The 26,140-nt window shown below is 41.8% G+C and overlaps 2 protein-coding genes across 3 annotated transcripts; both read left to right on the top strand.

Moving 5' to 3' along the window:
- The first annotated feature begins 2,268 nt into the window (after positions 1-2,268).
- LOC128615471 (myosin-9) lies at positions 2,269-18,088 on the top strand. Its single transcript, XM_053637596.1, has 41 exons — positions 2,269-2,396; positions 5,347-5,678; positions 5,788-5,944; positions 6,219-6,246; positions 6,427-6,520; positions 6,805-6,825; positions 6,915-7,007; positions 7,523-7,586; positions 7,664-7,762; positions 8,609-8,752; positions 8,981-9,076; positions 9,165-9,436; positions 9,570-9,743; positions 9,865-10,038; positions 10,256-10,370; positions 10,498-10,688; positions 10,895-11,016; positions 11,280-11,349; positions 11,481-11,641; positions 11,767-11,875; positions 12,018-12,149; positions 12,255-12,461; positions 12,631-12,768; positions 12,950-13,073; positions 13,150-13,321; positions 13,447-13,659; positions 13,795-13,939; positions 14,111-14,317; positions 14,398-14,502; positions 14,726-14,878; positions 15,010-15,258; positions 15,357-15,569; positions 15,641-15,853; positions 16,002-16,163; positions 16,239-16,367; positions 16,478-16,566; positions 16,802-16,925; positions 17,092-17,300; positions 17,394-17,502; positions 17,659-17,831; positions 17,944-18,088. The coding sequence occupies exons 2-41, from the start codon at positions 5,352-5,354 to the stop codon at positions 18,050-18,052; spliced, it is 5,886 nt and encodes a 1,961-aa protein (XP_053493571.1). The 5' UTR covers positions 2,269-2,396; positions 5,347-5,351; the 3' UTR covers positions 18,053-18,088.
- A 122-nt stretch (positions 18,089-18,210) lies between these two features.
- On the top strand, positions 18,211-25,997 carry slc25a38b (solute carrier family 25 member 38b). Of its 2 annotated transcripts, none has more exons than XM_053637599.1 (9): positions 18,211-20,012; positions 20,187-20,318; positions 21,164-21,296; positions 22,318-22,439; positions 22,959-23,043; positions 23,208-23,387; positions 23,760-23,928; positions 24,102-24,268; positions 24,425-25,997. In XM_053637599.1, the coding sequence occupies exons 3-9, from the start codon at positions 21,282-21,284 to the stop codon at positions 24,545-24,547; spliced, it is 861 nt and encodes a 286-aa protein (XP_053493574.1). In that variant the 5' UTR covers positions 18,211-20,012; positions 20,187-20,318; positions 21,164-21,281; the 3' UTR covers positions 24,548-25,997. The 2 variants fall into 2 exon arrangements, with proteins under 2 accessions (XP_053493574.1, XP_053493573.1); XM_053637598.1 differs by adding an exon at positions 21,616-22,049 and having other exon boundaries at positions 18,211-20,318.
- The last annotated feature ends 143 nt before the right edge of the window (positions 25,998-26,140 follow it).

Below are 26,140 nucleotides of genomic sequence, written 5' to 3'. Positions count from 1 at the left end.
CACCATTCGCCGCTGCATCCACAGATGCAAGTTAAGGCTTTACTATGCAAAGCAGAAGCCATACATCAACACTGTCCAGAAGCATCGCCGACTTCTCTGGGCTCGGTCTCATCTGAGATGGACAGTAGCACAGTGGAATCGTGTTTGTGGTCCGACAAGTCAACATTTCAAATAGTTTTTGGACAAAACAGCCGTTGTGTTCTCCAGGCCAAAGAGGAAAAGGACCATCCAAGCTGTTATCAGAGTCAGGTCCAAAAGCCAGCCTCTGTCATGGTATGGGGGTGTGTCAGTGCCCATGGCATGGGTGACTTGCACATCTTTGAGGGCACCATTAATGCAGAAAGATATGTACACATTTTGGAGCAGCATATCTTGCCATCCAGAGCAGGACACCAAACCACATTCTACCTGGATTACAAGCGCATGGCTGCGTAAGCAGAGAGTGCGGGTGTTCGCATGGCCTGCCTGCAGGCCTGACCTGTCTCCGATTGAGAATATGTGGTGCATTATGAAGTGCAAAATAAGGCAATGAAGGCAATGAAGGCCCCGTACAGTTGCTGAAGAAATGCATAATGGATGAATGGGGGAAAATTCCAGTTGCTAAACTTAACCAACTGGTGTCTTCAGCACCCAAACTCTCAATAAGTGTTATTAAGAGAAACGGTGAGGTTACACAGTGGTAAACAGTTGACTGTCCCAACTTTTTTGGAGTGTGTTGCAGTCATCAGATTTTAAATGAGTGTATATTTTCAAAAATAATTAAATTCACAAAGTAAAACATCAAATAATGTGTTAATAATGTGTTTTCAGTATAGTACAGGCTTAACCGAATTTTCAAAAAAACTCTTTTTGTTTGTTTTGTTGCGTTTTCCATACTGTCCCAACTGTCCTTTTTCTGAATTGGGGTTGTAAATCAGGTCTATAAGATTAATGTTTTATTGTAATTAAATTATTACTATACATATATAAATTATTATAAAAACATATGTTTAGAGTGAAATGGAATAAAAATTATTCTAAAAAAGACCACTGTCCAACAATGTTGGAGCCAATTCACTTAAAAGTCTGCTGTGTTTAAAATAAAATCCGCTACACATCAGTGTGGAAATTCACTGCAGGACTACAGGTACAGACATATCACTGCATTCCTCACACACATACGCACACACGCACACACACACACACACACACAAGCACACACGCACACACTCTCTCTCTCTCTCTTCACTTTCTCTGACCTGATAGTGATCAGTAATTGCAAAATCCCATAGAGGCAGATTTGAGTAACTATGTAAATATAGACAGCTTTATATGTAATAGTTTAGATAAACTCTACATATGCACACAGACATGCACATACACACACACAAGCACGCATGCACGTGACTGAACAGATAAATAAACAAAAACTCTGTAAAATGTTTAAAGTCTGTATTTATTGCGTATTATTTTTTATGTATTTTATGTAAGTTCACAGCATTAACATTCAGTTTTGCAAAAAAAAAGTTTTTTTTTAAAGTTTGGATAAATCACATGTATAAAACGTCTTCTACTAAACTGTAGTTACAAAAATATCAAAACCCAACAACAAATATATATTTTATTTACTGTTTTTGTAAATAAAATTAAGTAAAACTTCAAGCACCTTTCATATAGGCTTTAAGCCATGCCCATTTCATAATCACCTCACAAAGCTCGTTTCTTCATAAATGGCCAGTTTGTGTGTCATATTATATACACGACAATTTTCTTAAGAAACCTGATAAACAACATTAAGTGGAGGAATGCGCTGAACCATATTTTATTTTTAAACACATTTTTCTCAAAATAAATAACTTGTTTTTTAAACAGTTACATTTTTTTAAATAAAAACAAATTTCAGTTTCTAGATGAGAAGAATTCAAGAAATTTTTACACACATTCCTGTCCCTAGTTAAAAAAAAGATGTAGTGAAGATTATTTGTGATATCTATTGTTTATTTTTTTAATGAACCTCTTCACCGGTGGTGTCTATCCATAAATATTTAAAATACTGTCAAATGTTTTTTGTAGAATGATGTTCATTGTTTTATTACTTTTTCCATAATAATTTAAATTTGACTCAGTATAGCCGCTCAACACAAATCTGAGCTCATTAACACTTTAAACACAGTTTAAATCCAACAGCCAATCAGATTGATTGATTTGTATTCGGAGGCCAATGGAGATAATGGGTGGGCGTGGTCGGATGTTAATAAGCCCCGCCCGTCGGGTGAGAGTGGTAGTAGGGAGAGAGAAGTGAGGGAAGAGGAACTGAGCTGTGCCGAATTGGTAGGGTCAGTGCTGCTCATTGTGTGGTGTTTAAATTCATCTCTTTATCACTTTGGATAGAAGAGAAGCTTCACACACACACTGAGGTGAGTTTTTTTTTAAAGTTAAATACACACATCACTTATTTTTTCCTTTGCGGTTAAATCTCAATGTTAGTTCGCTTACATGTCTTATAACTTCTAAGTAGCAGTGTGTCTCGTGTAACGTGTTATTAAAATAAATAAACTATTAAAACACAAGTCGCTTTGTACCTGCGCGCCTCCACACACCTGAGCTCATTGATTAGTGCGCGCGCTCGCAGTTTCACCGTTTAATTGCATGCATAGGGGTGTTTAATGTCTTTAACTTTTGTTTTAATACGAACTTAAAGCCTCAGGCTTACTTTACTGTCGTTTGAAGTTGTTGCACTGCTGTGTGTTGTGTGTTCAGGGCGTGTGCGTGCAGTTACATAGGTTTGATCTGAGACAGGGCACAGCTTGTGTAGTTTATGCTAATGAGGTGGCGTCACTGCGTTCAACGCAACGTTGATGATGATAAAATGTTTATTCATAAGCAATATTGGTTTAACAGTAAAATTTGTATGAAGTTGTATAATCCGAATAAACAACGTATTTTTACAGACTCCTGTAAGTGTGAATACATTATAGTATGAGATGTTAATGTTTTTGCACAAAAAAGCTGAGTCTAAACACTGATTTGCAAGCAGCTATGATAAACAGCAATAAACTAAAATCCCATTCATAGCTGTTTTGTCTTGTTTCAGTTTAGTTTTTATGAACATGTTTTGCATATGCATAATTTGAATAAATGTTCATAAGCAGTTTATGCAGTGACATAAAGTTTAAAAGCTGATTTAAAGTCCTTCTGAGTCACAGTGTAGAGAGGACATGCATTGAGATTCAGCTCCCTCAGGATACAGATTTAAAACACACATGTCTGAACACAGCCTTCCCTTAAAGTCATACTTTTCATCTGTCGCTCAGTAAACCTTTATCAGCAGCAGGGTGAGTTTAACTCCTTTCTGTACCGTTCAGCTCAAAGTACTTTTGTTTACAGACATGTTCTTCCCGTCATCTTGAGATGTGAGTGTGGGATGTGTCCTAAATCTTTTCCTGCTTCCTATGCTGGAGACTCATGTGCCCTATGTAGTGCACTAACACAGGGATTCCCAAACTTTTTCAGGGCAAGGCCCCCCTTTTGCAAGATGTCTTTAAAACACATTTAAAATACAGACTTCTGAATATATCCCCCCCCCCCTTTTTTTTTATTAATAATTACCTTTCATCTTTACATTACATTAGGAACTGATTGTGTGTGTTTGTGGTTGTCTGAGAGTGAGAATCATGTATTTATTTATTTTTGACACAAAGTTGTTGAGGCCCCGTGCCCCCCCCCCCCAGGCACCCCCTGATGGCTCCCACTTTGAAAACCACTGCACTAACACAACCCACGTTACAGCATGTTCAGTTCTGCAGGGTTCTAGAGTTTAGAACTGTTACAGAAATTAATCTAGTGGATTTTATGTGCATAAGTTATGTAACAAAATGAAGAAAAACTAACTCTTATTCAGAAGTTAATTTCAGACACTAACTTCTTGTGATAAAATTTATTTATGTAATGTCACTTCCTGTTCAGCTTGTTTCCATAAGGGATTTCATGCACTTCTTAAACCCCCCAAAGTTCAGCTAGACTAGCTGAAAGTAAAATGTTCAATGTGTGCTAACCTGAACTTGCAGATTTTGCTAGCTGAGCAACTGTAGAATTCGCCAAGATGGCAGAATATATTTTTTAAATGCTAATCTAAGCATGCTACCCTTACTAGCATAACGGCTGATATCACATTTGTTGTGCTAATCTGACTTGCTGATGATTCCTGGTGTGTTTTGAGAGTAATGTGCTAATCATGGCATGCTAGTGTAGATGGTTAATTGTTGAGCTCTTGTGATTTAGGCAAATTAGCTAGTCATAAATTGGCATCATTGGTACTTGTTTCATTATTTTACTACATGCTAATGTTAACATGGAAACCATTCCATACTAAATACTATGTCTGCAATGAAGCTAATTCACAGGAAGTTACAAAACCTATTCACACTATGTGCACATTATTACCCTTTACATGAGTGCAATTGTGTGTATTGTAATGTCACCACGTCCGTTTAAATGCCATGAAGCAACTTCCCGTTTGTCCTTTACATCCTTATTTGTCAGTACAGTTCTGTCCCACATGCTAATGCATCTTGTTGCTCTGTCACAATTGCACATGCACACTGTTCTAATGGCTTACCCGTCATGCACTGTGGCTTACACTCAGTGTGTAATGAATTTTAAAGTTAAAGCTCTTTGAAACACATTGTGTGTCAAGGTATGTAGTGCTAATCTTGTATGCTAACCGCTCGTTATCCTGTTATTAGCTAGCAACTCTTGCACAATGTCCTCTCCAACCACACGATCTCCGTTTCGTGAAGAGTTGGTGATGGAATGAATTGTAAAAAGGATCTTTTCGGTTAAACTCTCATATTTGGGATATGACCAGTGTTTAGTGTGGCTGAACTTCCTGAACACATGCACATTTCCTCGACTGTTTTTAATCAGCATTTGGTGTGTCCTGGGTGTGGTGTACAATTTGGTGTTTTCCCTTTCTGCTCGGACTTGCCCAGGAATTTCCACCTGGGAGTAAATACTTCTAGGTCTGGCTTTTAATCTCTGCTGTGTATTTAAGATGCAGCCTTTAGATTAGATGTAGCAAGAGTTAAGGCTGGGATTGGGGAAAAACTTAGGGGCATGATGGGAATGTGTGGAATCTGTCTAACCATTAAACCTTCAGGGTTATGTCCCAAATCACGTTCTACAGTGTACATGTCAGTAGCATGTGGTTTAGGACATAGCCACAGCCTGTTTGGGAATGATTGTCCTTCATTCAAAAACCTTTTGTGTGTGTGTTCGAATAAGACTGGATGATCCCTGACTCTTTTTATTTTTTTTTATATATAAATAAAAATATTATTTCTTATTTTTCAATTGCTGTGTCTCCAGCCATCATGTCTGATGCAGAGCGCTACCTGTATGGGGACCGCAGTGCCATCACCGACCCCCTGGCTCAGGCCGACTGGGCCTCCAAAAAGCTGGTCTGGGTTCCATCTGAGAAACTGGGCTTCGAATCTGGCTCACTTAAAGTGGAGAAGGGGGATGAGTGCACCGTGGAGCTCACCGACTCTGGGAAGGTGATCAAAGTGAACAAAGATGACATCCAGAAGATGAATCCTCCCAAATTCAACAAGGTGGAGGACATGGCCGAGCTCACCTGCCTGAACGAGGCATCGGTTCTGCACAACCTCAAAGAGAGATATTACTCTGGCCTCATCTATGTAAATATGCCTTTTAATCTCTTACATGGAGATGACCTGCAGTTGTGCTTGTTTTTTCAAGTGTCAGTGATGAACTTTTGAAAGGAAAGTGTGTGTGTTTTGTGTGTAGACGTACTCGGGGCTGTTCTGTGTGGTCATTAATCCCTATAAACACCTGCCCATCTACTCTGAGGAGATCGTCGACATGTACAAAGGAAAGAAGAGACATGAGATGCCTCCACACATCTACGCCATTACAGACACTGCGTACCGGAGCATGATGCAGGGTAATGTGCGCACACGCACACAGTGCAGGTTTCCACTGAAAAGTAAACAGCTGCTGGTGTGGAGCAGAACACCGGTGATGCTTTGGTCATAGTCAGTTTGTTGCCATGACATGTTTATATTTACAGCATTTAGATGTCTTGATCCAGATCTATTTTCAGAAGCATTTTATATCCCTGTGCTGATAGATGGGGTTTTTTTTTATTTTATTTTTTTTATAGCTAGTACTCGTTTTCCTACACAAGTTCATCTCTCATTAGTCTTTCCATTCTGCAGATCGTGAGGATCAGTCCATCCTGTGCACGTAAGTCACTTCATCTTAAATGTTCAGCAATTAAAACTTTAAATCTGTTACTTGATGTGGATGTTCTGTTTCTGTAGCTGTTAAATCTCAACAGTGATCTGATTAAAATAAAGTGTATTTTATGTAAAATATAAATGAGTGTTAACAAATTGTGATTTTATTTTAATATTCCCCTCTCAGAGGTGAATCTGGAGCAGGAAAAACAGAAAACACAAAGAAAGTGATTCAGTATTTGGCGTACGTTGCCTCCTCCACCAAACTAAAAAAAGACCCAGTGAGTCTCATTTGGTTTTTCCTTTTCTCTCATTTCTGCTCTTGAGCTAAGTGAGATTTCAGTGATGTGATCTTGTTGTGATTTCTCACAATAGATGTTTTTACTTGGGGGACAAGTACAGACATATGGTAAAATTAAAAGGAGAATTATTTTATAGCCTTGTCTTGTGATTAATCTTTTTAATCAGGGTGTGTAGTACACTGTGGATCAGTGCGATTTGCAACAAATACTGAGACTGTGGTGTTTTTCTTTTTATGTTCATTGGTTTTGTTTTTCTTCTCCAGAGCAGCAGCAGTTTGTCACATGCAAGTTCCCTCTTCTCTTATCCACATTTTTATCCCTCTGTCCTTTCAGATGCCTTTTTCCAGTAACAATCATTCTGTTTGTCCACTAGGGGGAGCTGGAGAAGCAGCTGCTGCAGGCCAACCCCATCCTGGAGGCGTTCGGTAACGCCAAGACGGTGAAAAACGACAACTCGTCACGCTTCGTAAGAGTCACACAACAGCTTTCTCAATAACTGTCCAGATTTGATTATGGCTTATGTTTGTATTAATAAAATTAGCAAAACTGTTCTTGGATGAAAAAATGGATATAAAAATGAACGACTCAATGGTTTGAATAGTTACTCGATTAGTCAAGTTCAGTCACAAGGAGTCATTGGATTACATGCGAGACTGCTATTATAAATATTCCAATAAAATGTAAAACAATTCCTACATGTATCCTTGATTTAAAAGATTGTCTACAGTATAACCATGTTGCTTTTATTGAATAAGATTATTGGCACAGAGCTAACAAACAAGATGGTGTCCAATTTATTGTTAATGTTTACTATTTTTATATGCCATACTTTAAAATCCTTTACATTAAACAATTATATAGCAGTAAACTAACTTTAAACCTGTTTTAGACTGATCACTGAGGACGTTGTTCTGATTTGGACTATGATTAGAAAGTGAGCTGTTTTTTAATTATCCAAGTTTATAACATTTCTCTCTACAGGGGAAGTTCATCAGGATTAACTTTGACGTGAACGGCTACATCGTGGGCGCAAACATTGAGTCTTGTATCCTGGTTACGGGTGTATTTTTACATTAATAGCAGAAATGTGGAATCTGTCTGTGTCCTTGACTAGTGAATCAGACCTGCTGGAGAAGTCTCGTGCTATCAGACAGGCTAAAGAAGAGCGTGCCTTCCACATCTTCTACTACTTGCTGTCAGGAGCTGGAGACAAACAGCGCTGTAACACTGTTTTCTCTATAATAGTCTTCTTTTTTTTATGTATTTATTTCCTCCCCCCCCCCCCCCCCCCTTCTCTCCTTTCCAAAAGCTTAGATCAGACCCACATTAGGCTGTTTGTGCTTCATTTTAGGCTCTCTTTAGGTCACTTGTCTACCCTAGATTAGAACCTATTTGTCTGTTTGCACACTTTATGAATACTAATATGCTGCTATTGTGTCCTTTATTTGACTCCAAGAAAGTTTTCATGCCTTGGATTAGAGCCTCATTAGTCTATTTGGGCAGCCTAGATCAGACTCATGTTCATCCATCTGTGCAGCTAAAACTGGACCCTTATCCCTTGGTCCTTGTCTCAGGTCAAATCCTCTCTGTCCTATATTGGACTTTCATTAGAATGTCTTTGTGCCCTAGATCAGTCCTTTTTCTTCAGCTTTGTTCAGACCCACATTAGGCCATTTGAGTGCTCCATTTGGACCCATTTTAAGCTGCTGTAGATTGGACCCTAGTTTGTTTGCACAAGTTACGTCAGAACCTTAATAGGCTGTTTTTGTGACCTAAATTGGAACTCTGTTGCACTTGTCTCTCTCCTTAGTTTGGACTCTATTTGTTCTATGTATTCAGAGATTATACCCACTGTAGGCCATTTTTGTACCCTGATTAGACTGTTTGCATGCACTAGGTCAAGCACTTGTCAGGCCATTTTGCACTCCAGTTTTCAGGAATGTTTGTTTTAGATCAGACTTCTAATCTCTGGCCCACTGTCATTTTTGTGTGTACTTTTCAGTCCTTGTTTCCTAAAGGTGAACTTCAAAAATCTTTTTTTTTTTGGCACTTTTGTTCCCCCTCAAGCGGAGTTGTGCCTGGAGGATTTTGGGAAATATCGCTTCCTGTCCAATGGGAAGGTGACTATTGCAGGACAGCAGGACAAAGATATTTACAGCGAGACCATGGATGCCTTCAGGATCATGGGCATCCCTGAGGATGAGCAGACAGGTGAGGCATTGCCATCTATATGTCCAATATAGTCTTATTCATGATTAAGATATAAAACTAGATATGGATGTGAACATTTGCATGGAGGTAAGGACTGGGATGGATGGAAAGATGAACATCTGGATGTGAATGTGACACCATAGGGATGAATGGAGATGGATGTTCACGTTTTCAGTCTAAAATGTTTCAAATGGCTTATCTTGCATGTGCATTATCGTTCATTCTCAGGTTTGCTGAAGGTGGTATCTGCAGTTCTTCATTTGGGAAACATCATGTTTAAGAAGGAGCGTAACACTGATCAGGCCTCTATGTCGGATGACACAGGTAACACACCATCACCCAGACACTGCAATTCACATGTCTGTTTCAGCAGAAGTCTGAATTACTGATCCCACCTCTGTCTCTCCCTCAGCTGCACAGAAAGTGTGCCACCTGCTGGGTATGAACGTGACTGACTTTGTGCGTGCCATCCTCTCACCGCGGATCAAAGTGGGCCGTGATTATGTGCAGAAAGCACAGACGCAGGAGCAGGCGGAGTTTGCGGTTGAAGCTTTAGCCAAAGCCACATATGAAAGATTGTTCCGCTGGCTAGTGGCACGAATTAATAAAGCTCTGGACAAAACCAAACGCCAGGGAGCCTCATTCATCGGCATCTTGGATATTGCCGGCTTCGAGATCTTTGAGGTAACTGCATGCCCCTGTATGGCAGTGTTCTTATTTTCAGACAGGACAAAATAAAATGCTGTCATTTTATACCCAAATAACATTAATTATATAACATCAGATTCTGATAGATGTGTACCCCTCTCTCCTGCAGTTAAACTCGTTTGAGCAGCTGTGTATCAATTACACTAATGAGAAGCTGCAGCAGCTCTTCAACCACACCATGTTCATCCTGGAGCAGGAGGAGTATCAGCGCGAGGGCATTGAGTGGAGCTTCATTGACTTCGGCCTCGATCTGCAGCCCTGCATCGACCTCATCGAGAGGCCTGTGAGTACAGCAAGAGAAACTTTTCATGGAAAACTGGTGACTTGCTTGCCAACGAGGCTTACATCAAATCCCTCGAGTTTATAATGCTTTTCTAAGTGGATGTTTGACCTCCCTTCTTCAGGCTGGTCCTCCAGGCATTCTGGCTCTGCTGGATGAGGAGTGCTGGTTCCCTAAAGCCACAGATAAGACATTTGTGGATAAGCTGGTGCAGGAGCAAGGGAACCATCCCAAATTCCAGAAACCAAAGAAGCTCAAAGATGATGCTGACTTCTGTGTCATCCACTATGCTGGCAAGGTAAAGATGAAGGGATTGGATGGACAAATGGATTGGTGTATAGTTGGGTGGAAGAGTTCGTGTGATTGAACACTGTCACTGGAGTGAATGGATAGGTGTTTGATGGTGAGTTGGACAATGGATCCCTTGTGAGTGGTGCGTGTTGGATGCTTGGGTTGTTGGACGTGATGGATGGGTTAGATGTTTCACAAATGGTTTGTCTGTCTCTCTTTTTCAGGTGGATTATAAAGCAGTTGAGTGGCTGATGAAGAACATGGACCCTCTGAACGATAATGTAACGACATTGCTCAATCAGTCATCAGACAAATTTGTATCTGAACTCTGGAAAGATGGTAATTTATTTCCAGCTCACTGTATTTCTGTAACACATCACTGTTATAACATCTGTTCCATTTCTACATCCACTCGAGTGAAGCTCAGACCTTGTGAGCACAGCTCACCGTTTCCTTCTCTTCTCAGTGGACAGAATTGTGGGACTGGATAAAGTCGCAGGAATGGCGGAATCGGCACATGGGGCGTTTAAAACCCGTAAAGGGATGTTCAGAACGGTGGGACAGCTTTACAAAGAGCAGCTTGCCAATCTGATGGCCACGCTGAGGAACACCAACCCCAACTTCGTCCGCTGCATCATCCCCAACCACGAGAAGAAGGTACGAGCCAAACACCAAAAAAATAAGACCTACTATCATGAAGCTCTACATACCTGCTGTGCTTGGTGCCAACCTGTAACCTGCAAGCTGATATCTCAGTGCTGTAGCTTGACCAATCCAAAACCCTGAGTAGAAGCTTCAGTATTTATATATTTAAAAAAAAAAAAAAAAATATCTGATTATCTGAACTTCTCACTCTTGCCTAGGCGGGTAAACTGGATGCTCACCTGGTCCTGGATCAGCTGAAATGTAATGGTGTGCTGGAGGGAATCAGGATCTGCAGACAGGGCTTCCCCAACCGCATCATCTTCCAGGAGTTCAGACAGAGGTACTCATACACACTTAACAGTTTACAATGGTTTTTTTTTTTTTTTTTTTTTTTTTTTTTTTATATATATAACTCATTAGCTCCAACACCTTATTCATATTGTTTGATGTTAACTGATTATCCTTTTTAAAGACTTAATGATAAGCACTTGGTATTTGCCTCAAAGATCTGTTTTAATTGCAGAACCTCCATATTTTTATTGCCTTGTACACATGCATGTGTTCAGACCCTGTTCTTTTATGATTTATTCTTATTTTCTTCAGATATGAGCTGCTTACTCCAAGTACGATCCCTAAAGGCTTCATGGATGGCAAACAGGCCTGTGTGTTGATGGTAAGTTTTTAATAAATGTTTCAGTGTTCTGGATTGGGTGTTCAATCTCTTCAAGTGAACATTAACGTCAAGGCAAGAGTGATTTATCAGTCATAGATCTTTTTAGATGTAGTTTGCTCTCATTTCTTCAGCTTAAAGCCCTGGAGTTGGATTCTAATCTGTACCGGATTGGTCAAAGTAAAGTGTTTTTCCGTGCCGGAGTTCTGGCTCACCTGGAGGAGGAGCGTGACATCAAAATCACGGACGTCATCCTCAAATTCCAGGCCTGGTGTCGCGGCTACGTCGCCCGCAAGTAAGACACGAGTTTGTTTCTTTAATTTTTTTTTCCCTAAGATTAATTAGGCTTTAGCTCCTTACTGTTAAATACTAAGGGCCATAATACTCTATTGTGCCAACTAATTGTGCATGTGTGCATAGGGCCTTTTCTAAGCGTCAGCAGCAACTCACAGCGATGCGAGTGATCCAGAGGAATTGTGCTGCTTATCTGAAGCTCAGGAACTGGCAGTGGTGGAGACTCTTCACTAAGGTCAGCTTTACCTCTACACACACCTGTATGTGTATTGCTATGTGACCTTAAAGTTCCTTGACTGCCAGAGTGCCCCTAATGGACCCTTTGTGAGATGTTGTTAAGGCCCTGAACCCTCCACAGTAACAACGTGTGTGTGCAGGTGAAGCCTCTGCTCCAGGTGACCCGTCAGGACGAGGAAATGCAGGCGAAAGAGGAGGAGCTGGAGAAAGTGAAGGAGAAACAGCAGCAGTTTGAGCTACAGTTACAAGAGTATGAGACCAAACAGAAGCAGGTAAAAATAAATAAATAAATGACCAGACAAACTTTGGGGGTTTGTGTGTAAGATATGAAATCTGTGACCTATTCCTGCTGTTGCGGTTGGTCCCGTGTCCCTCAGCTGAACACGGAGAAGCAGGCTCTACAGGAGCAGTTGCAGGCGGAGACGGAGCTATGTGCTGAGGCAGAGGAGATGAGGGCTCGCTTGGCGGCTCGGCAGCAGGAACTGGAGGAGATCCTACATGACCTGGAGAACCGTGTGGAGGAGGAGGAGGAGCGCGTCACTCAGCTGCAGGCCGAGAGGAAGAAGATGCAGCAGAACATCACGGTGAGATGGCGATCAGGGGCTGGGAGACTTGGAGCGGGTGTGTGATCGTGTATATCGAGATTATTGCTGTATTCATGCCTTTTACAATGCAGTTTATCTGAAGTTTGAAGAACACATTGGTGGAGAATGTTAAGGGGAATAAGCCCTAATTCTGATTGTGTTGTATCAGGATTTGGAGCAGCAGCTAGATGAAGAGGAAGCGGCACGGCAGAAACTGCAGCTGGAGAAAGTGACCACAGATAGCAAACTGAAGAAACTGGAGGAGGACATCATGGTGTTGGATGACCAGAACGCCAAACTCAACAAGGTTCTTTGAAATAAGGATATACATAAAGTTAAACATAAAGTACAATGACATGATGAATGAACACATAAGTACAGAGGTTTGCGGCAGATTCAGCTCAACTTGTGCACTTTGCTAATGTTTAAGATGGTCAGTAAAGCATCACTTAATTTACCAATTGGTCTCAACGTGTGTGTGCGCACAGGAGAAGAAGCAGCTGGAGGACAGGATCTCAGAGTGCAGCTCTAACCTGGCTGAGGAGGAGGAGAAATCGAAGAGTTTACAGAAACTCAAAAACAAACACGAGGCCATGATCACAGACCTGGAGGGTGAGATCACGATCAATTGATCTGTCTGATTCAATAAAATGTGATATTATACTGCTGTCTCTCTGGGTGTGTGCAGAGCGTCTGAAGAAGGAAGAAAAGACTCGACAGGAACTGGAGAAGAACCGAAGGAAGCTGGAAAGTGACTCCACCGAACTTCATGATCACATGGCTGATCTTCAGGCTCAGATCGCTGAACTTCGGGCACAGCTTGCCAAAAAAGAGGAGGAGCTACAGGCCGCGCTGGCCAGGTGCAGTGATGCCTGATTGGCTGGTTTCATTCATACCTGTGACAGGAAATGTCCTGCTGAAATAGTTTCATTCTTTACTAGCTAAACAAGTCTCCCCCTGTTGTCCTGTGTTGCCTCCCCTACAGGGTAGAGCAGGAAACGTCCCTGAAAAATGCAGCACAGAAGAGAGTGAGGGAACTGGAGGCTCAGGTTACGGAACTTCAGGAGGATCTGGAACTGGAGAGAGCGGCAAGAAATAAAACTGAAAAACAGAGACGGGATCTGAGTGAGGAACTGGAGGCACTGAAGAGTGAGCTAGAGGACACGCTGGACTCGACCGCCGCTCAGCAGGAGCTCAGGTACCGAGGCGCCAATCGCAGCATCAGGGCTTGAATAAAGGACAGCTGTAAACCTCTCCAGCTACAAAGTTACCATAAAATAAACACTAGGATTTAAGATTTGTGAAAGTGATGGTGTGTGGTTTGTTCATGCAGAGCTAAACGGGAATCTGAGGTGGCTCAGTTAAAGAAAACTCTGGAGGATGAAGCTAAGGGTCACGATCAGCTCCTCACTGAAATGCGCCAAAAACACACACAGGCTTTTGAAGAGCTTAATGAACAACTGGAACAGGCTAAAAAGGTAACACCCCTCATGCACACCGCATAAACAATCTTTTTCTTGGTCTGTTCTTGATCATCTCTCCCTAACCCTGTCTGCCCTTGTCTCTTTCCATTTCTGTCTGTGACCCTCACTCTTTGTCTCTCTCCCTCACACACACACTTTCTGTCTGTCCACCTCTCTGTCCTGCAGAGCAAGGCGTCAGTGGAGAAAGCTAAAATCGCTCTGGAGAGTGAGCGCAGTGAGCTGCAGATTGAGCTCCAGTCAGTCACTCAGAGTAAAAACGATTCTGAATCTCGCAGGAAAAAAGTTGAAGCTCAGCTGCAGGAGCTCCAACTGAAACACAGCGAGAGCGAGAAACAGAAGAAGGAAATGGCTGAAAAAATGAGCAAAATGCAGGTCATTAACCTATCTATGACATGTTGTACTATAACCTGTGCAGCTTGTGCTCGGGGTAATTACTGTTCATCTGTGTTCAGTTGGAGTTGGAGGGTTTGAGCAGCACTCTGTCTGAAGTAGAGAGTAAATCCATCAAAGCTACTAAAGAATGCTCATCTGTGGAGTCGCAACTACAGGATACACAGGTAACGCGCTATTAGTATGATGTACTGGAATAACTAAACCTGTAAGTCAGGTTAACATTTATTTGAAGTCTCTTATTTAAATAATTGGTAAAGCTGAATAACAAGTCGGGTCATATTTTTTGTGATCGTGCTGGACTGAACAGTGAAATGCTGAAGTAGGCACTCCTCATCCTGGCATAAGAAAATCAAAGGTTTAGCAAAACGTTTTTTGGTTTGTTTTCAGGGTTTGCTGCAGGAGGAGACGCGCCAGAAACTGGCTCTGAGCACACGACTGCGTCAACTGGAGGATGAACAGAACCGACTGAAGGAGCTTCTGGAGGAGGAAGAGGAGGGAAAGAAGAGTGTGGAGAAACAGCTTCACTCCTTTCAGACACAGGTGACATTTCAGTCCTGACTAATCACCCTGCCCTTTAACCCCACATCCTGACCTTGAAAAAATCAGGCTGTATTTTATCCCCACCTTTTAACTTGTTTCGTCTTCCCCTCAACATTATTTTTCCTCCTTAGGTGTCAGAGTTGAGGAAGAAATTGGAACAGGAAGCAGCAAATCTGGAGGCTTCAGAAGAAGCCAAGAGGAAGTTGCAGAGAGAGATGGAGAACTTGAATCAGTGTGTGGAAATGAAGTCCTCTGCTTATGACAAGCTGGAGAAGACGAAGGTGCGGTTGCAACGGGAGCTTGACGACATGTTGGTGGGTCAGGATCACCTGCGGCAGATCGTCCAGGAGCTCGAGAGGAAGCAGAAGAAATTTGACCAGGTATGGAATATTCTTCTTAATCGGCTTAATGTCATGGTGTGTTCTGTCTGATCATCAGTGTGTTCAGATACCTAAACCTGTTTCTGCCATGTGTGTAGATGCTAGCCGAGGAGAAGAGTATTTCGGCACGTTACAGTGAGGAACGAGACCGAGCAGAAGCCGAGGCTCGTGAAAAGGAGACTAAGGCTCTGACTCTGGCTCGGGCACTGGAGGCTCTACAGGAGCAGCGTAACGAACTAGAAAGAGCCAATAAACTCCTCAAGACTGAGATGGAGGACCTCGTGTCTTCTAAAGATGACGTCGGCAAGAGTGTATGTACAACACATTATAACGCTACACCATTTTATTTTATTTCTAATGCATCACCCAAGTCTGTGTTCAGGTCCACGAGCTGGAGCGTGCTAAGCGTGCAATGGAGCAGCAGTTGGAGGAGATGAAGCTGCAGGTGGAGGAGATGGAGGATGAGCTGCAGCTGACTGAAGACGCTAAGCTGCGTTTGGAGGTGAACCTCCAGGCCCTGAAGGCCCAGTTCGAGCGAGACCTGCAGGGACGAGACGAGCTTGGAGAGGAGAAGAGGAAACAGCTGACTAAACAGGTGAGAAGATGACAGGATGCCCATTTGTCAGTCTTCCCATGAGTCACCTTGAGGATGCATCTGATCTTGCACTTGTTTATGAAAGTCAGTGCTGCTTGTGCTTTGGAAAATTTTATTTTTTTTATTTTTATTTTTTTTGGGTGTATAGGTACGTGAGATGGAGGCAGAACTGGAGGATGAGAGGAAGCAGAAAGCTCTGGCTGTAGCAGTAAAGAAGAAGCTGGAGCTTGACCTGTCTGAGCTGGAGGCTCAAATCGACCAGGCCATTAAAGCTCGAGATGAAGCACTGAAACAGCTGAAGAAACTACAGGTAAGTCTCTCACACAGTCTTAAGACCAAAGGGCTGGTGTGGCTACAAAATACACATTATATCGTGCGTGTTTAGGCTCAGGTAAAGGATCAGTTGCGGGATGTGGATGAACTCCGAGCGGCGAGGGATGCAGCACTGAGCAGTGCCAAAGAGAACGAACGCAAGATCAAGAGTCTGGAGGCTGAAAACATGCAATTACATGAGGTCTGTTTGCCGTCTCCCTCTCTACCATCGGTCTTTGTCTCCCCATTTGGGTGATTTGGGATTCAGCCCCTGATGGGAGATGAATGTTCTTGCTGACTTTCTCTCTGTAGGATCTGTCTGCAGCTGATCGCAGTAAGAAGCAGGTTCAGCAGGAGAGAGATGAGATGCATGATGAAGTGACCAGCTGCAACTCCAAGATGTAAATGAAAGTCTTTAATCTCACTAAAGTGGAACAGTTTATTTTTCCATTGTTCGTGCTTCCTTTTTTTTTTTAAACTTTTGATTTTCCCCATTTTTTTTCTTTTTTTCTTTGTGGCTAGGGTCTTCTGTCCCCCCTTTTTTTTTTTTTTTCTTTTTTTTTTCTCCCACTTCCGTAAATTACATGCTGTATGTAAGAATATGGCCATGTGATGTGTAATTGTTTTGTATGTAAGATCTGCTTTGAATGATGAGAAGCGGAGGTTCGAGGCTCGTATCTCTCAGCTAGAGGAGGAGCTTGATGAGGAGCAAGGCAACATTGAACTCGTTAATGACCGACTGAAGAAAGCAAATGCACAGGTGCGTATACACACAGACCTCTTGGTCTGGGCTTTAATAAACATGAAATCTATGTTCAGACACCTCCCCATGTATTCTGGATTTGGACACTGCAGGGTTTCCTGCATAGGCTTTTGTTGCAGGCAGGTGTGTGTTGGGTGCTGCTGTTCTAAAACCTGTGTTTTAGGTGGACACTCTGAGCACAGAGCTAGCAGGTGAGCGCAGCACAGCTCAGAAGAGTGAGACGGCTCGACAGCAGCTGGAGAGACAGAATAAGGATCTGATGGCCAAAATGCAGGAGCTGGAAGGCTCGGTCAAATCCAAGTTCAAGTCTACTATTGCTGTCCTGGAGGCCAAAATTCTGCAGCTGGAGGAACAGCTAGAGCAGGAGGCCAAGTACAACTCTCACACATTCACTTGTTATATAAACACACTGGAGGAGCATTAACGTAATCTAGAACTGATGACACTGGGGTGTGTGTGTGGCAGGGATAAACAGCAGAGTTCAAAGGTAGCACGTCGTACAGAGAAGAGACTGAAGGAGGTTCTGCTGCAGGTGGAGGAGGAGAGACGGAGCAGTGAGCAGTTTAAAGATGAGGTGAGACCATAAAGTCTGGTACCTTTTTATTAGTGATTCATTAATTGTAATTGGATATAAATCACACTTGTTTCTTTCCTGTACATGAAATTTATTAAATGCACAACTTCATGCTGAACCTCATGTTTCATATGTAATGTGTGGAACTGGGTGTAGATGGAGAAGGCAAACTCGCGCATGAAGCAACTGAAGCGTCAGTTGGAGGAGGCAGAAGAAGAAGCAACGCGTGCTAACGCCTTCCGCAGGAAGTTACAGAGGGAACTGGAGGATGCCACAGAGGCCAGTGATGCCATGAACCGTGAAGTCAACACACTGAAAAGCAAACTCAGGTGCTGACATGCACTCAAAGCATAATGAGCTCTTTTTTAAAAAAAAAAAAAAAAAACACCTGCGGTCAGGAAGTATATTTAAAGGATTTTGTCTGTCTGAACACACTCGCAGGCGTGGTGGTGATCTCGCACTGAACGTGCGCCGTATGCCCCGTGGTGGCTTGGACAGTGAGGAGGACATGGACGTGACCAGTGAGACGTCAGAGACCACACCTGAGTAACAGCTGTAGCAGACCGCCAATCTGATTGCTTCAAACCAGGATAGCCTTTCTGTTATCCTTTTTTTTTTTTTTTTTTTTTTTTTTTCTTTCATCATTGACAGTAACACGAAGTCAAAACATTGAGGTGCCAGATTGTTCAAATATCCTATAACTTGCATCATTTAATTAAACAATTATGTAATAGTCCAGCTGTTTAGTGGCTTTAGGTGCTTTAAAATCACTAACACTGATGCAGAAAGTGTCCATTTTCCCATGTTTGTTTATCCACATTATTTTATTCGTAGCACCTTGTACTCCTTTTTTTTTTTTTTTTTTTTTTTTTTTCCCTCTTCCTCCCTGCATGAACCATGTGCTATTACCCTTGCACATCATGAGAATCACCTTTTACTCACAATCACAGCATTGCACTTGATTTGTTAACTGTTCACCAGATAAGTTTAATAGTGTATAATAAAATGCTCACTATGATCAGATTGGGATTCATCCTGCATGTAAACAAATTAGATTGGGATAAACTCCACTTTATTTTTTTTTTAAAACTATAAACTACACTGGGTTGAGGTACAGAGGGCTGCCAGATTTTAAAATCCCTCCACCTAAATTGGTAATTTGTTTAGTTTCACGGGGTTGCCAGATTATCCTGACTCTCCCTGTTCAATGCTGTATGCTAATGCTAAACACCTGTAGCACTAGAGTAAAACGCTATGCTTTGACTAGCTTTTTTCTCTGCTGCATTGTGCATGTTATGAATGACTATTGCTAAAACACACCACAAACAATTGATGTTCAGTTGTCTCTACTTTAAGTCTGCAGTTTAACTGTTTATGGGTGTTTTATTATTGCTCTTTATTCATTATTTCTCTCAATGTTGATTATCTCTACTCTGTATGGATATTTTACACTCACTTCTCTTCATATCGATGAAGCTGGCTCCTGCAACTCTGTCCAGCTGGATGAGTCAGAATTACTATTTTCTCACTGTAGTGTGGTGGTTTTTTTTTTTTAAACAGCACTTAACTTGTACCTTTTTGCTTTTATCACAGCAAAAATTAAACATATGACAAAACATGAACTCCTGTTCGTCCTTTCTGAACTTTTTAAAATTGTTTTGTTGCATTCGATTTTCTTAATAGATTTTTCCACTAAAAGATGTTTCATTCCAGTGCTATAGCTCAGAGGTGTGTGATTAACTTAATTATGTATTGCTTTTATTTATTTAAATAAGATTTTAAAGTTCTATTTAGGAAACTATAAATGAGAATTACTATTTTATTTAAAGTTTACTTGACAATGCCAGAAACACTGAAATAAGCTGCTGCTACTACTATTCGCCCTAGTTACTAATATAAATTTTAAAGTATGCTAATTTGCTTGTCAATGTAAGGTGCTGCTAGCAGAAATGAACTTCATAAAGTTCTTAAAACACTATAGTCATCCTTATAGGTAACGGACATTATAAATGTGGGTTTTTAGTTATAAACATTTGAGGTACACAATTTTAAATGTTGGCTGTAAACTGAACTGTCATCACTATATGCTATTACAGTGACTCAGTAAAAGAAGCCATTAGGCACGTGACCATCCTGCACTTCTTCCTGCTTGGTGCTTCACCAGCGCGTGTCATTTCATGTTTTTAGTTGGACGGTGTGTGTCTCGTGCTCATGGTGTATTAACTGTTTGCGGCACTTTTCCACCAGGGGGCGCGCGTGTATCAGATTTGTGGCGTTAGATCGCCTCAACTGGCAAAATCCGGCTCAAACTGGAAGGACGCAGAAAGCAGCAGTTGCGTGGTGCGCGTGTGATATTGTACGCATGCGCAGTGCGGGTCTAGTGACTTATACGCACTTTAGTCTCAGACTATCGAGCAGGGCAAGTTTTATACAGGTATCGTTTACATTTAAACTTTACGCTTTCTGTTCATCGACTGGTTTTGAATTAAAGGGAGAAATCCGAGAGAAGAGTGAGTTTGTGTTTGACTATAATGCTGTGAGTTTACCGCGGATAGCTGTTAGCTTTAGCTCCGTGAGTGTCATTAAACCGGCTTTAGTTCATACAGAGTGAGGAGTGCATTTCTGCAACATTCATTTCTAATGCGAGATCCAGATGTTTATTTGAATTCTGTCTTTTTTTGTAGAGACGTAACGATATGTCCTGATTCCTGGATCTTCAGCCTTCCGTTGTGACATGATCCTCATCACCTGCTCGCATCCTCTCCCCTTCAGCTTCAACTTCTTCAACTCCAGCCCTTAATCAGGGATAAACTCAGGTAAACGCAAACATATCGGTGCCTGAAAACACTCCACACCCTCAACTCACTCCCTTACACCCTCACACCCTCAACTCACTCCCTTACACCCTCAACTCCCTCCATACACCCTTGACTCATTCTCTACCCCCTCAACTCACTCCCTTACACCCTCAACTCCCTCCATACACCCTCAACTCCACTCCCTTACACCCTCAACTCATTCTGTCCACCCTCAACTCACTCCATACACCCTCAACTCATTCTGTCCACCCTCAACTCACTCCCTTACACCCTCAACTCACTCCCTTACACCCTCACACCCTCAACTCACTCCCTTACACCCTCAACTCACTCCATACACCCTCAACTCCACTCCCTACACCCTCAACTCACTCCATACACCCTCAACTCACTCCCTTACACCCTCAACTCACTCCCCTACACTCTCAACTCACACCCTTACACCCTCAACTCACTCCCATACACCCTCAACTCACTCCCTTACACCCTCAACTCATTCTCTACACCCTCAACTCACACCCTTACACCCTCAACTCACACCCTTACACCCTCAACTCACACCCTTACACCCTCAACTCACTCCCTACACCCTCAACTCTCTATCTCATTCGCTACACCCTCAACTCACACTCTACACTCTCAACTTACTCCCTACACCCTCAACTCACTAACTCACTCCCTACACCCTCAACTCACACCCTTTCACTCAACTCACACTCTACATCCTCAACTCACTCCCTAAACCTTCAACTCATACTCTACACCCTCAGTTCACTCCCTACACCCTCACCTCACCTCACTCCCTACATCCTCAACTCACACTCTACACCCTCAACTCACAGGGTTAAAGGTCACGCTGTGAGAAACAACACGACAGCCAGAGAGAGAAGAGAGTAGAGGCAGCTGAACACTTCCTCCCCATCACACTCCCCTCCTTCATCATCATCAGCAGCAGCAGCTATGGACATCGCTCTGGTGAGTCGAAGCTGAGTGGGTTGTTAAAAATTAAATAAAGTCTTAAATTCAAATGAAAAAATGTGTATAATGTGTCTGGAAATGCGTAAAAAATGTCAATAACGGTCATGTGACCTTATAAAACGTCTAGATGTTGTTGTTGTTGTTATTGAAATACACTGATGCAATGTCGTAGGATTTAAAATTTGAATTCCAACTGCCAGCTAATTGTCATAGTGGGCGTTACCGCATCCGACCAATCAACAGAAACAAAAATGCAAAATGTTACACTAAATTTACAGTGACAGTCTCTCGCTCTCTCTCTCACACACACACACAGAGTCCTGCAGCAACTACATGAGTCACACCGATTTGAAGAGACACAATGTGGCAGATAGAGATAAGTGTGTGTGTGTCTGTGAGAGAGCGAGAGAGAGAGAGAAGCCAAAGAGCTGAAGGATTAAAGCCGACAAAGCTGCACTGGAAGGCAAAAAGAGAAAAACAGACAGAAGAGGAGGAAGAAAGAAAGAAAAAGCAGCACTGGGGAGAGAAAGAAAGAAGAGAGACCCAAGGCACATGGAGAGATAAGAAGAAGAGAAAGACAGATAGAGAGAGAGGAAGAGAAGCTTGCTGATTTTCTGAAGAGAGAAAGAACAAGACTAAAGACGAGACACTGAGTGAACACAGACAGACAGGGGTGTGTGTGTGGTGCTGTGATGTAGAGAATGCGAGATGCAGGAGAAAAAGGACATACAATCCAAAACACATAGTAAGGTAAGTGTGTGTGTGTGTGTGTGAGAGAGAGAGAGACAGAGAGAGAGACCTGACCATATACATCTTTATCTCATCTGCCCTGTGTGTGTGTGGGAGAGGGAGAGAGGGAAAGAGATCAGAGGTTTTCTATATTTAGTGAGTGTGATTATGCAAATGAGACGGCGTAACCATTGGTTTACACAATAACACACTCGCTGCTGTCTGAGGTTCACATCATTGACATACACTCTGTGTGTGTGTGTGTCTTTCTCTCTCTCTCTCTCTGCAGGCTCACCCAGTGTTGAAGGCATTTGTGTGCGGTTCCCTCAGTGGAACCTGCTCCACATTACTGTTCCAGCCTCTGGATCTGGTAAAAACACGACTGCAGACTCTACAGAACACACAGCCTGGGTTAGACCACACTCACTGCACACCCACCATAAACACATGCACACTGCACACACTATATATATACATGCACACACACACACACACACACATATACAGGTGCATGTCAAAAAATTGATTACGGCTTACAGCTCATGGACGTGAAAAATCCAGTATCTCAAAATATTAGAGTAAAGAATTTAAATACAGAAATGTTGACCTGAGAAGAGATCTAATCAGATAACTAACTCAAAACACCTGCAAAGGTTTCCTGAGCCTTTAATCTCTCAGTCTGGTTCAGTACACACAACCACAATCATGGAGAAGATTAAAGTCAATTTTGCATTTCATTTGGAAATGCAAAATTTACAGTTCTTCAAGGGTTCTTTAGGGCTTGTTGGATAATTAAGAGTTGTTAGCTTCTGAAAAACAGTTAAAAATAATAATAATAATTAAAATAAATAAATCACATTAACAGTGTACATGTGCTGAATAATCAGATTATACCGCTTCCATCTGCATATGATTCTGTCTGTCTCTCAGTGGTGCAAAGGTGGGGATGCTGCATGTGTTTATCACAGTGGTCCGGACTGAAAAACTCTTTGGTCTCTGGAAGGGCGTCTCACCGGTCAGCACTGCTCCTGATTCATTTATCTTTTCTTTTTTTACAATCCTTTTTTATATATATATATATATATATATATATATAACTCTGTCTCTCTCCCTGTCTCTCTCTCTCTCTCTCTGTGTGCGTGTGTGCGTTTGTGTGTGTGTGCGCGTGTGCACACACAGTCATTTGTACGCTGTATCCCAGGTGTAGGGATTTATTTCAGCACATTCCATTCTCTGAAGCAGTATTTTTTCGAGCAGCGAGCACCGAGAGCCTATGAGTTGGTGTTACTGGGAGCAGCAGCGCGTTGTGTGGCTGGAATCAGCATGCTGCCCTTCACCGTCATCAAAACGCGCTTCGAGGTACACACACACACCGTGCTGCTGAGTTCTGGATTGTGATTGGTCAGAAGGTGTTGAATAATTCTCTAGAACAGCAGCTCTGACAGTAGTGCAGGTTTATATTAATGCTCTCGTTCTAATACGTTATCGTTTCTATAGCAACAGTACGGTGGACTCTCTGCTAACAGTCAGAGTTAAAGCTGTAACTTGAAGTTTTCCGACATCTTCAGGACAGAGGAGTTTACGCTTCTTTGTGGTTTCTCAGTAACATGACAAGCTGCATGTTTTTTTCTTCTTATTAGCTTTGAGAGAGAGAACAGAGAAGCTGGTCCGGGAACAACTGTTTATAGCTGCTATAACATAGGAGTGTGTGTGTGTGTGTGTGTGTTTCAGAGTGGGCGGTATAACTACAGCAGTGTGTGTGGGGCATTGAAGAGTGTGTGTGAGACAGAGGGACCGAGAGCTCTGTACTCAGGTCTGACAGCCACACTGCTCAGAGATGCTCCATTCTCTGGCATCTACGTCATGATCTACAGCCAGAGCAAGAGGACACTGCCGCACGGTGTGTATGTGTGTGTGTGTGTGTGTTTGTGTGTGTTTGTGTGTGAGAGAGAAAATATATTTAGCTATGATGCAGTTATTCCTGAAACATTTTTTTTCTCGTAGGAGTGAAAATATATTTGGGTTTGATGCAGTTATTCCTGAAACATTAGATTTTTTTCTCGTGTGTGTCAGATCTCGGATCGTCAGCTCTGACTCCTCTGCTGAATTTCAGTTGTGGTGTGTTTGCGGGGATTTTGGCGTCTGTGGTGACACAGCCAGCAGACGTGGTGAAAACACACATGCAGGTCAATCCAACACGCTACTGCACAACACGCCATGCACTGCACCTCATCTATACTGTGAGTAACACTCACACACACACACCTGCACATATATAATTATTAAATAAAGTATTAACACTGTTTCTCTATCTTTCTTTCTTTCTCTCTCGCTCTCTCTCGCTCTCTCTCTCTCTCTCTCTCTCTCTCTCTCTCACTCACTCATCACTCACTCAGGAACACGGAGTCGGAGGTTTTTTCCGTGGTGCTGTTCCACGCTCGTTGAGGAGAACTCTGATGGCTGCAATGGCCTGGACTGTATATGAACAACTCATGGCACTTATGGGCCTTAAATCCTGAACACACATGCGCACACTCCCAAAAGAAACACTCTCTCAGATTTAATTAAACGCTCCTTGAGAAATCGACCCACAGCCAATAAGCTGACAGTCTGTCGATGTTATGCGTCATCGAACAAGCTCCGCCTCCATGCCCTACATCTTGAAAAAGGCTCCACCCACTGTCATTGAGATGACCTCGCCTCCACACTCTGTGTGCCTGTTGTCACTGCAGAAGCTCCACCCACTATTGTTTTTATTAATTAGAAGACTCCGCCCCCACAGGTTCATCCTAAATGCTCCACCCTAGAGTCCATGACATAAGTTTTTTTTTAACTATTATATAAATTATATACCATCAAACTAACCATAAAACAGTATTTAATTATTGTTAATACGACAGATAATCATTTTTGTAATCAATTAGACCGATATAAATTTGATCAATTTTATGATTTATATCTATATATGATTTATATCTGATTGTATCTGATATATTCTGTTGATTTCTGACAGTTTCTTCACTTCGTTACCTTTTTTTTTTTTAGGCATTTTTTGACAAAAATCACCACTTTTACCAAGATAATCGGAATCAATTCTCAAATCATTTAAAAATGCCCCCTTGTACAATAAAATAAGGTTTTTTACATAAATAGTCAAAATAGAGTCTTAGGTTCATCAGCTGAGAAAATTCAGCAGATACAGGACCCCCAAATGTGTTACTGAGAAATTAAGACAGTGGAATATTTAATGTTTTGGATGAACGTGTTGTTCAAGTGTGTCTGTTAAAACTCTAATTTGTCTTCCGGACGTGATGGTAATATCCCATTTCCCATAATCCTTTGTGTTTTACATTGTAATGCTGCCTCTTTATTACATATGCTCGGGTGTGTTTACGCTCTTTTAAAGACTTGGTGTAAATTTGGTCAAAAATACTGGAGAAACTCAATTTTATTATTATTAATTAATACTGGAATGCATTTTATGTGGTGTATAGAATGTAAGAGAAGAAGCTGAAAGCTGATTTTCTGTTACAGTATGTAAATTTTGTGTGTGTATAAATTGTGTATAGTGTACAGTGTGTATATTTTGACTGGATATATGAGTTGCACACACGTCATAGTTTGTAAATGCACTTTAAATCAGGAGGAGCCTCGGTACCGGATCTGTGTTGTTAATCAATTATACAACACACTGTGATATTTAACATGCACCTGCGTTTCATTTGGGAGAAAAGTGTCTGGGTTAGTTCTGTGCTGCGATTTTTAAATCTGCACACTCCGTACACACTAACACAGAGTATAGTGTGTTTTCTCTCGTTTCTGTGCCAGACGAACTGACAGACTTCAGTCTCCTCTCGTGATTGTTGTTCTTTAATATCTTCAATTCAGCTTGCTGTTATTGCTGGTATTTTCTGCTAACGCTGTGCCTCCTGTTTTGTTTACATGTGAATAAATTTGTCCTGTTTTCATGCACAACTTAATGCCTGATTTATTCTATGCACTATCAAGTGTGTAGAATTTTAACATTTTTATTGAACTTTAAATTGTATTTAACACGCATGGATTCTGTGCTTAGTTATCTAATAATTTTGTTGAAAATAAGATGAAATGTT

The sequence above is a fragment of the Ictalurus furcatus genome, chromosome 12, assembly GCF_023375685.1.
Source record: "Ictalurus furcatus strain D&B chromosome 12, Billie_1.0, whole genome shotgun sequence".
Taxonomy (NCBI): Eukaryota; Metazoa; Chordata; class Actinopteri; order Siluriformes; family Ictaluridae; genus Ictalurus; species Ictalurus furcatus.
The sequence above is the reverse complement of the archived record's forward strand: the minus strand, read 5'-3'. Positions and strand labels throughout refer to the sequence as shown.

Bases quoted from the DNA above. Each gene is read 5' to 3' on its own strand.
- slc25a38b (XM_053637598.1), top strand. From the start codon at position 22,008: ATGCAGGAGAAAAAGGACATACAATCCAAAACACATAGTAAG. The intron at 22,440-22,958 runs GTTAGACCACAC...TCTGTCTCTCAG, and splicing joins CTACAGAACACACAGCCTGG to TGGTGCAAAGGTGGGGATGC. The intron at 24,269-24,424 runs GTGAGTAACACT...TCACTCACTCAG, and splicing joins CACTGCACCTCATCTATACT to GAACACGGAGTCGGAGGTTT.
- LOC128615471 (XM_053637596.1), top strand. From the start codon at position 5,352: ATGTCTGATGCAGAGCGCTACCTGTATGGGGACCGCAGTGCCATCACC. The intron at 6,247-6,426 runs GTAAGTCACTTC...TTCCCCTCTCAG, and splicing joins GATCAGTCCATCCTGTGCAC to AGGTGAATCTGGAGCAGGAA. The intron at 13,660-13,794 runs GTACCGAGGCGC...TTGTTCATGCAG, and splicing joins GCCGCTCAGCAGGAGCTCAG to AGCTAAACGGGAATCTGAGG.